Source organism: Miscanthus floridulus, unplaced genomic scaffold (genome assembly GCF_019320115.1).
Source record: "Miscanthus floridulus cultivar M001 unplaced genomic scaffold, ASM1932011v1 os_1996_1_2, whole genome shotgun sequence".
Lineage (NCBI taxonomy): Eukaryota > Viridiplantae > Streptophyta > Magnoliopsida > Poales > Poaceae > Miscanthus > Miscanthus floridulus.
In genome coordinates, this window is record NW_027098031.1 from 27,244 (window position 1) to 37,571 (window position 10,328).

The 10,328-nt window shown below is 42.2% G+C and overlaps 1 protein-coding gene across 1 annotated transcript; it reads right to left on the reverse strand.

Annotated features, from left to right (window-relative positions):
- Window positions 1–6,222: 6,222 nt before the first annotated feature.
- LOC136534492 (wax ester synthase/diacylglycerol acyltransferase 5-like) lies at window positions 6,223–9,030 on the reverse strand. Its single transcript, XM_066526923.1, has 6 exons — window positions 8,812–9,030; window positions 8,090–8,719; window positions 7,452–7,598; window positions 7,131–7,346; window positions 6,570–6,707; window positions 6,223–6,390 (listed from the first exon to the last, which is right to left on the reverse strand). Exons 1-6 carry the CDS (start codon window positions 9,028–9,030, stop codon window positions 6,223–6,225), a joined length of 1,518 nt encoding a protein of 505 aa, XP_066383020.1.
- Window positions 9,031–10,328: the final 1,298 nt, after the last annotated feature.

Sequence of the window (10,328 nt, forward strand, 5' to 3'; positions counted from 1 at the left end):
GCGTCTCCCCGACGGCCGGACATGGAGCTCGCGTCTACACTTCGGCACAACACCGCGTTCAGACCCGAGGGCATCTGGGACTTTTTCCCGCATAGATTGACACCGTTACTAATCAAAGTGGACGGAATGGCTTAAAAGACAAAAAGGTAAAGTGTCATGGCATATAAACATATTCGAATTTTTTAGTTGCACGTAGGAAAACGTCATCTATTTTTAATGGTACAGGTAAAACTCTCGAAATCAAAGCCGCGCCCGACTCGGCGACTCCCGAGGGGGAATCCGGGGCGATGGGCGGGATTTTGAATGAAGCGGCGCCCGAATGGGAGGGAAAAATTGTTTGCAGCGGCGCCGCACGCAGCTACCGCGTAGACCGACGACGCGTGTCCTGCTGGCCCACCAGGCGAGATGGCTACTTGGCTAGCAGCGCCGGGTGACCGAGCCGAGAGTCTGTAGCTTGTTGGCCCGCCATCAGCAGCGTGCAGGTTCAGCCGAGGCGTCATCCTTTGGAGCCAGTTCCGTGGAAGTTCTGCACCAGGGATTCCAGCTCCTCGTCGACGCCACCTTCACAATTCACAAGCTCGCCTCCTCGCGTTGCTCGGCCCCGCCGCTCCGGTGGACAGTGGTGGTGCCCGGACGATGGGGCAATTCCCTAACTTCCATGGAGCCGACTCGTACTGGAGCGGACCGCACGGCTCGGTCTGAACACGCGAGCCGCCACGGAACACCGAACGCGCAACAACTGGTGGGCCCAGCGGGACACGTGTCGCATAATATCGCCATGTCGCACGCGCTCCTTCGTGCAACGCCGCTGCGTATAATTTTCCCGCTGGGGAGTGGTAAATTTTTCTTAACAATTTGCTCTGAGCCTCTCCAGCAGTTTCAAATAAAACTATTCGTCCCCATAAAACTATCAAATAATTTGAAGAGATAGAGTTAATTTGTTACTCAACATTTCTCAATAGACTGTTTTTTTTCTACCAAAATAGCTTCTCTTCTCCCCTCAAATAGAGGAGTTGCATCTCTTCCAATAAGTTATTGTCCCAACTGTCACGGTCCTCCTCCCTCCTGCCTCTCTCTGCCTCCATTGCAGCCATGGCTTCGAACATGCTCAGGAGGTGGGCATCGACTAGCGCGTCTGTTCACTTGGCTTATAAGCCGTACTTTTTCAGCCAACAAACAATATTTTTCTCTCACAACAAATCAGCCAACAGTATTTTTAGCCATAACTTATTAGCGAAGCGAACAGGGCATAGGCCCATGCGGCGCTGCGCCTTGGCCTGCCACGCTAGAGCCGGCCGAGCCCTGCACTCCTCGTCGTGCTCGACACCAGGGCGGCAGGGTCAGAGGTTGAGGCTAGGGACAATCGCCATGTTCGCTTGAACTTATCAGCACGACTTATCACTTTATCAGTCATGTTACAATGTTTTCTCTCACAACAAAACAACATCAACCGGCTAATCAGCTGCAAAAACCATTAGTCGGACAGCTTCAATGACGATAGGATGTCCTCTTGCTAGGTCGTGGCGACGGCCGAAGGATGTGTTCGCAAAGTTGTGGCGCAGGAGAAGATGAATCGAGGGGAGAGAAAAGAAAAGGGGAAAAAGAAAATAAATGTAATTAACATGTAGGTCCCACATATTAGCGGAGATTTTTGGTGATCTATTGTAGTATCTCTCCTAATAATTAAAAAATAATTTCAACGACCTCAATACTATTTTATTGGGGGAGTTGTACGAAGGAAATGCTCTTATTAGGAGTAAATACAACCAAGGAAACAATTTGTGACGTACTCCCTCCTATATGAATAAATCAAATCCTAAATTGTCCTAAGTCAAACTTTTTAGATTAATTCATTAACTAATTATATATAAAAGAATATTAACATCTATGCCAAAAAAAGTATATCATAAAAATATATTTTATATTGCACTCCATTCTTTTCTAAACTATAAGTTGTTTTGGCTTTTTAAAATTCATACGTTTCACTACATTTAGACATAGTCTATATCTAGATAAATATAAAAGCTATGCACCTAGAAAAAGTCAAAATGACTTGCGATTTGGAACATACGGAGTATCTAACTATATTAATTTTGTGTCATGAATATTGACCTTATTTTTTTATAAAATTCGGTCATTTAAAAAAGTTTGACTTAAAACAATTTTAGAAGTTGATTTGTTCATAAATAGAGAGAGTAGTGTCAGTATCCTGTATATGAGGCCGAGCGCTAGCTCGGGCGTCTTCGCAGTGGGAGAACGGCCGAACGCAGGTTCGATCCTGGGATTGACCATGCAGTGTTTCCTCACCGGGGTTTTCTCCGTGATAAAATTTCAGTGCAACCTCTCAACACGTGGGGCCACAGAGGTACTGTGACGCGTCTGTTGTCTACCTAGCCTTGTTGTCTCTGGTGATCTCTTCAAGGACGCGTCTTTGTATCTATGTATAATTGATTAATTGTAGGTCCGATTGTGTATAAGGTGTGTGAGTGTGGTGTGCGTGTGCATGGTGTAGGTGTGTGTCTATATACGAACAGATGATGTATTTGTATCCAGATGAGAGGTGTCAAAAAAAAAAAAACTATTTTGTATATGATAAAGGAACCCTCTATAGTCACTATAATGGTATATCAAAAGTTAAATATTTATCCAGTAGTATGTAAGGAATCATTTCTTCTTTAGGCCTAGGTGAAAGCAGATTCTTGCCTCATTTCAGATATTGTATATTGGTGTAATGTACCGGTAATTGTTCTATAACAATATATATGACAAAATGCATTGGCCGCTATCTCAGACGAGCCCGAGGCCTAATCATCGGCCAAATTGGGCGCAGCCTGCAAACTCGACGTCCCAGTCACCTCCTCGCGTGACCTCTAGCTGCCGCTTCGGCCCGGTTCGCTTGAAGTAATTTTGGAAAAATTTGAAGGAATCTAAATAAATTTGAAGGAATCTATGAGAGAAAAGCACTGTTCTAAATAAAAAAAAATAAACGAATCAAGCCGAGTTTAAGGACACGCGAACGGGCCGAAGGCTGCCACAATTATTTGGGCTGTTCCGACTGAACCCATTGCTGCACTGCACGGGCTCCTAGCAGTTGTCGTTCCTCCTGTGGCTCTCATCTGTTGCTCTTGAACACTCAGAAAGAGAGACGAGGGAGACTTTTGTGGGGAGGCATGCCTTGGCGTGGCAGTGGCGGATGCTCGATGGTATTCGCCGCCTCGCACAAGTTTTTCTTTGGAGCTCGGTTTTTAGCGAGTTTGGATGCTTTCCCTGTCCAGTCCGGCCCGCATCCGGGATGCAGGCCTTGGCTAGCTGGTTAGGCTGCGGGCATGCAGGGATGCTAAAAAAAAAAATGGTTGTGGGCATGCAAGTAGTCAGTGTTTTGATGACTGCATCCTGGTAACATTTAGTATTTGTATGTTTAATCTTCATTGCATAGGCATTGCAATTGGATTAGTTTAAGGGTTGGTTTTAGAAGATGGTCCTTTTATTTTGTCATTCGGTTGGGCTGGAAGCTATATAATACTCTCTCTGCCCCTGAATAAATAGATTTCTGGAGTTTTTTTAAGTCAAACTTTTTAAACTTTTGATCCATTTGTAGAAAAAATCAAAATTTATGATATTAAACTAGTATCATTAGATGTACCATATAATATATTTTCATAATTTACTAATTTTATATCATAGATGTTGTTACTCTTTTCTATAAAGTTAGTTAAACTTAAAAAAGTTTGACCAGCACAGATTATCGGAATTAATTTATTTGGGGACAGAGGAAGTATGTCAATGCTTATGACATTATTTTATCCTTGTTAAAGATTTTGTAGGCTTAGATGTCTAATTTGATGAGGAGATTCCGCTGAAATTTTCAATAATCTCGAAACTTAGCAGAAAATAGATGTTCACTACGTAAAAAAATGTTTTTTAGCAATAGGACGAATTTTTTGTACAAATGGTTGCGAAATGAGCCGTCCTTACAAATGAATTTGTAGGGGCGGCCGGTGTTATCAGCCGCCCCTACAAATTGATTTGTAGGGGCGGCTCAATATTGAAGTGCCTCTACAAATGGACGCCGAATATTAAAAAATAAGCACTAAAATTTAAATTTTGTAAACGACCTCGGATGAAGAAACCACCAAAATAAAAGTTGTAGATCTCGAAAAGTTATGAAACTTTATAGTTGACAACTTTTTCAGTTGAAATCATTTACTACTTAAAAATACTGTTATACATTATTGTTTCCGTTTTGTCCTCTAATTCGGAGCCAATTCTTAAAACTAGTCTAGTTTTCGCATACGAACTCCGATTTCGACGTTCCATATATCAAAATCGATTAGAAAAAAATTTCGGATCCGTCCATCCCCTGCTTTGCTGGGGTCGGAGAATTTTAAATTGGTCAAAAACTGGTCACGAGATCATCTTTTTGTGGTCACAAGCTTTTTGTCGATTTTGAGCACGTCTTCTAAAATTTCCACAGGTCACGTCTTTCACTTGTTTGAGCTCATATTTTCTGTGGTTACTTCTTTTGTGCTCCTAAGTGAAGAAAAAATATCAAAAAAATAAAAAGAAAAAGCCAAAATTTTCCAAAAAAACAACGACGGTCCAAAAAATAGAAAAAAAGAGAGGGGCAAAAGAGGAACAATATCTAGAGGAGCACATAGAGAAGGCCAAAAGTTATTTTGGAACACTAATTGATTTCAGATGAAAAAATCATGAACATAGAAGTTGCAGAACTTATCAAGATCTACAAGTTTTATTTTGGTCATTTCTTCATCCGATAAAGTGGTAATAACATTGTTCACAAAATTTATATATCTCTCTTATAGTTTCATAAACAATAAGAGGGATATGTAACATTTGTGAACAATGTTACTACCACTATGTCGGATGAATAAATGATCAAAATAGAAGTTGTAGATCTCGGAAAGTTATGAAACTCTATAGTTGACAACTTTTAAATTTGAAATCATCTTGTGAAGGAAAATTACGTTTGAATTTGTAAAATTTGAAATTTAAATTTTATAAACGACCTCGGATGGAGAAACAACCAAAATAAAAGTTGTAGATCTCGAAAAGTTATAAAACTTTGTAGTTGACAACTTTTTTATTTGAAATCATCTTGTCAAGAAAAACTACGTTTGAATTTCCAAAAATTTGACATTTGAATTTTTTAAACGACCTCGGATGGACAAATAGTAAAAATAAAAGTTCTAGATCTTGAAAAGTTATGAAACTTTGTAGTTGATAACTTTCTCATTTGAAACCACCTTGTCATGGAAAACTACGTTCGCATTTCTCAAATTTAAAATTCAAATTTTATAAGTGACCTCGGGTGGAGAAACTACCAAAATAAAAGTTGTAGATCTCGAAAAGTTATAAAACTTTATAGTTGACAACTTTTTTATTTGAATTAATTTAGGGCCTCAAACAATCAATTTATGCTCAGTTTTGTATAATACATGGGGAATCAAAATGAATTATGGACACAAGTGAATATGAGGTGTAGTGGTAGAGGAGATGGAGCGCGAGGGAGAGGTCGCCGGTTCGAATCCCGGCCAGCACAAAGTGTGCAAAAATCGCGAAAAAATGCTGCAACCATAGAGTGAGGGTGTGTGTGGCTGACAGTGGGGACCTTTTTTCGTGGTTTCTGGAAATTGTTTTGTAAGAGCGGCTCAATATCCAGCCGCCCCTACAAATCGATTTGTAGGGGCAGCCTGAGAACCGCCCCTACAAATCAGTGATTTTTAACCACCCTTTCATAGGGGCGGCTGGCAAAACAGCCCCTACAGAGAGTTACCAGCCGCCCCTAAAAACCTTTTTCTACGTAGTGTGTTGTCTTGTAGCCTCCGGTTAGGTGTGTATAGCCGTCCTGTTACAAGTGCCATCAATTTTTAGTTTTTATGCTTACCACTTTTGTTGCGTCTTTCGCGTAGTAGGATACATTGAACAAATGCAAAAAAAAACTAAGGAGAAAAGTGGTCTCTCAAAAACATTCATAAATTTGAAACTTTATTGATTAACTGCTTTGAGTTAGGAGTGCCGTTTCGTTGAATGCATACATGGAACATACATCATTTTTTTGGCAACATGGAATATACATCATTAACTCACACAGAAGTAATTCGCGAGTAGTACTTCATTTTTACAGTATAAGTGTTGCAGACACATCTTGTATAGAACTCGAAATAGTTAGTGTAGTTGATAGATGTTGCCCTTCATTTTGAATCAACCTTTGACTTGTGCTTTAAACGTTGTTGATGCTGCATTTCTTATTCTTTCCAGGGATTCGGCAAAATCATCCAGGAGGTCGTGAGAATCTAGAAACTGTGCGTCATCCACAGCAAGTATAATCTTTATAGTATCCATGTAACTTTGCCAATGTATAGTCAGCGCCTGCATACATAGTAAAAATGCTATTATTATGCATTATATTACTACAATTTTCTGATTTATTAACGAAGGGTTTTGCAGGACAGAGACAATATTCACGTCTCTTGATCTCTAGTAAATCGTGCCTAATAATTTCTTGTCATATATATAGGTCCACATATATATTCAGAAAGACTTTTTACCGATGGATGCCCAAAGTTGCTTGGTGCAATGTAGGTAACTGGGTTCCCGTAGAACTCAATTCGTTCGGCAGGACCAATCAAGTTGGAGAACAGCACGGTGGTACTAGATATCATACGGTGGAAGAGACCAGTTGATACCTACAATTAATTGAATGCTCAAACGAATATAAAATATGCATGAGAAAAGTATATTGAATAACTGGTAATTAAAGTCTATCATAGTAGAAATATAGAATATATAACAATGCTAAGAAAGTACCACATGGGTATTGTTACATAATATGAGTAAAGTGAAGGAAGGAAAGATAAATAATTTTGACTAGTCATATTCATAAATTTACACATAAATTTTCAACACTTTTCCCAGCAATTAATTTCATTAAACTCTGGTCCATGCATCAGGACGATGTATGCATGGGCCAGAGTTTAATTAATGAATTTACTGGGGGAAGATAATGTATATATGTAACCTGTGGCTACTATATTATTGTAACCCAAGCAACACCTAAGAAAGATAATGTATAGAATTGGATTGGACGACAGGTAGGTGTAGGTTACTACCTCGATGCCGAAAAGTTTGGCGACAGTTTCAGCAATCATGTGAGTGGCGATCGCTTCGAACGAATGTTTCTTCCTATCCACAGTCTTCTTTGCGTTGCGGACGTAGTCGAGAGGGTCATCGTGCCTCACAATCTCGAACGGGAGCACGATGTAGCCAAGCCTGTTTCCCCATTTCAAGTCATTGTGCTTACCAGACTCCATCATCTTAGCCAGTTCCTGCATGCATGCATGTGCAATTAATATATATACATACAGAAAGAAATTTAATTAATATTAATAACAATGACTAATACGTACAGCAGTACATATATAGGTACTTACTTGTATTCCGGATGTTGGCCTTAGATTGACAAAAAGGACCGATCTAAAGCATGTGCTTCTGCTTGTGTTTTGCTCAGCACCTAGCTTCCGGAAGTGATACCGTGACAGAGCAGCAGACGTCACCCCCACTAGCACGTCATTTACCGTCTGTGCAGTGCGTCGATGTCAAGGGCAGGCAGGCAGGCAGGCATGGAAACAAACAGATCAAGTCAAAACAACATGCATGCATGCACGTCGTGTCTATACAGCTAGCAGTACTTAGGTCTCGTTTGGTAGGGCTTTACTTTATTAGTGAAGCTATTTTTTTTTACTTTAGCTCCACAAACAGTTCCACCGGTGGAGCTGAAGCGGTTTTGGTAAACCGTTTGACAAAATAGCTTCCCTGTGAGAGCATGTTTTTAGGGGCCTGGAAGAGTAGCCGCGAGAAGCCACTTTTTTTTTTTGCTCCATCCTATCCAAAATCACTATGAGAGCATGTTTTTAGAGGCTTCACAAGTGAAGCTATTTTACTTTACCCCGTTTGGTAAAAAACGGCTCCAAACAGCTTCTGAAGTCGGTAGAGAAGCCCTACCAAACGAGACGTAGAACGGTACAAGAATAAAAATGCGCATGCATGGTGTGTTACGACGACTACTCACACAGCCGAGAGCCTGCTTGACGAGCTTGACGTCGTCGAGGCTGAGGGTGCGCATGACGAACCGCTTGCGCCTGAACTCGACGCCCTCGACGCCCGCAAACACGGTGGACGGGTCGCGCACCAGCTGCAGCGCCATGGCGACGAAGCGCGCCACGTCCACCACGGTGTTCCACGCGAGCACGGCGCACGCCAGGACCCACGCGGCGAGGGCCAGGGCGCCCGCCGACCACGCGGGCCGCGGCGGGGCGCCGTAGACGCGCCGGCCCTGCTTGCGCCACGCACTGGGCGGAGGCGGCGGCTGCGCGGATGGCATGGCCGGCAGGGCCCTGGGGTCGGCAGCGCTCCGCGTGCACGCCAGGAGGAGCGACACCAGCGACGTGCCGTCGCCGAGCGCGTGGTGGATGCGGAGCGCCACGGCGCACGCCGCCTCGGAGGTCGGGAAGTCCAGCACGTGGACCTCCCACAGCGGCCGCGACTGGTCCATGGGGAGCGTCGACAGCGACGCCACGTAGTCCTCCAGCGCCTTGTCGGGGTCGGCCGTGATGGCGGCGCGGTCCAGGTCCGGGACGATGATGTGGTCGTCCAGGTTCACCGTCGTGCGGACCCACCGCGGCTCTGCCCCGTCCATCACCTGCATGCTCCAACGTGCATGCAAAGTTCTAATTCTAAAGTAACACCAACTTGTATATTGCAAAAGAAAAAAAGGAAGAAAAACGTATATACTCGGATGCTGCAGAAGCGGGGGTGGCGCGCGAGGGTGGCCCCGACGCCGGCGCGGGCAGGTTCCAAGTCGATGGGCTTGCCGAGGCCGAGGACAGCGACGATGTAGAAATCGTGGAACATGCGTGCTGTAGGGCTCAGAGGCTCCTCCGCCGCCTCGCCGCTTGCCGCAGCTCCGCACAAAGTGTCTATCGAAAGCGGCGGCGGCGGCGGCGGAGCCATGAGGGCCGGCGGCCGGCCGGCTATTGCACCAAACGCAATAAGCTAGCTGTATGTTAGTGTACTCGGGTGTGCGTGCAGTGTGTGTGCGTGGAGAGCAGCTGAGATCGGCGATCTTGTTTATATAGAGCAGTTGCAACATACTACGTACACGGTTACACGCATTGGATTAATTGGGGTCAAGAAGGAAGCATGCATCGGCGCGAGCTCAGGGACTCGGTGTAGTACGTTAGTTTGCTAGCTTGGTCTGCATGCACAGAGCTTTTCCGTCGAAGGGGGATCGCCAATTCGCTACACGTTCCGGCCCCAGGGAGACTAATTAGCGAAAGTTCATTAGAATCGAATCAGGCGAACAAAATTCCGACACGCTGCTACTTCTTTTTTTGGAAAAAAAATTTCCACCCCTTCCACATATTTGGTTGGTGATAGCGCGTGTGGACACACTGGTCTCAACCACGGAACAATATGATTCTCTTTTGGCTGTAGTGACACCTGACGTAACTAAGAAACAGTGAGACACTTATTTAAAATTGCTATAACTTCTGAACGGTGTATCTATTTTTAATTTTATCTACACCGGTGTGTTCTACATGACGAGACGAATAAAACTAGACCCCACTTGCATATGTTTTGAAGAATTTTATTATAGTGACAATTTATATGTACTAACTTAATCATAAAATATGAAGCACAACTTATGTAAAAAAATTATTAAACACAAAAGAACGAATTAACTTATAACTTATGCCAACAACTTGGAAACACAAAAAGTTATTAAACACAAAGGAATGCATTAACTTATAACTTATGCTAAAACTTGAAAACAAAAAAGTTATGAAAACACAACTTATGTACAAAAGTTATTAAACACAACTTATACTCATAAGTTATTCTACAATTTATATACATAAGTTATTCTATATAACTTGCCAATGTCGCCCAACAAAAGTTCTGATAAAAAAACTCATGTTAATAAGTTCTGCTCTGCAAAATATTATATTGTAAAAGTTGTGATATATAAGTTGTGGTAATAATTGATGCATAAAAGTTATGTGTATAACTTAGTAATTTCCAAAAAAAGAAAAGTTATGTGTATAACTTGCTTGTATAACTTAGATATATAACTTGATGAATGACTTATATGTAAAATTGGACGTATAAGTTATATTCAAGAACTTAGACGTATAAATTAATATTATAATATATTAGCAGAAATATCAAACTGTGTATAAAATAACTTGTATAAAAAAATAAATAGGTAAAAGAAAAAATAGAAAATAAAAAAAAGATTGATGCACCTG

Excerpts from the sequence above, each read along its gene's own strand:
- LOC136534492 (XM_066526923.1), bottom strand. The coding sequence starts at position 9,030 with ATGGCTCCGCCGCCGCCGCCGCCGCTTTCGATAGACACTTTGTGCGGA. Across the intron at positions 8,720-8,811 it reads CCCGCTTCTGCAGCATCCGA|GTGATGGACGGGGCAGAGCC; the intron begins GTATATACGTTT and ends TGGAGCATGCAG. Across the intron at positions 6,391-6,569 it reads GCAACTTTGGGCATCCATCG|GCGCTGACTATACATTGGCA; the intron begins GTAAAAAGTCTT and ends CTATGTATGCAG.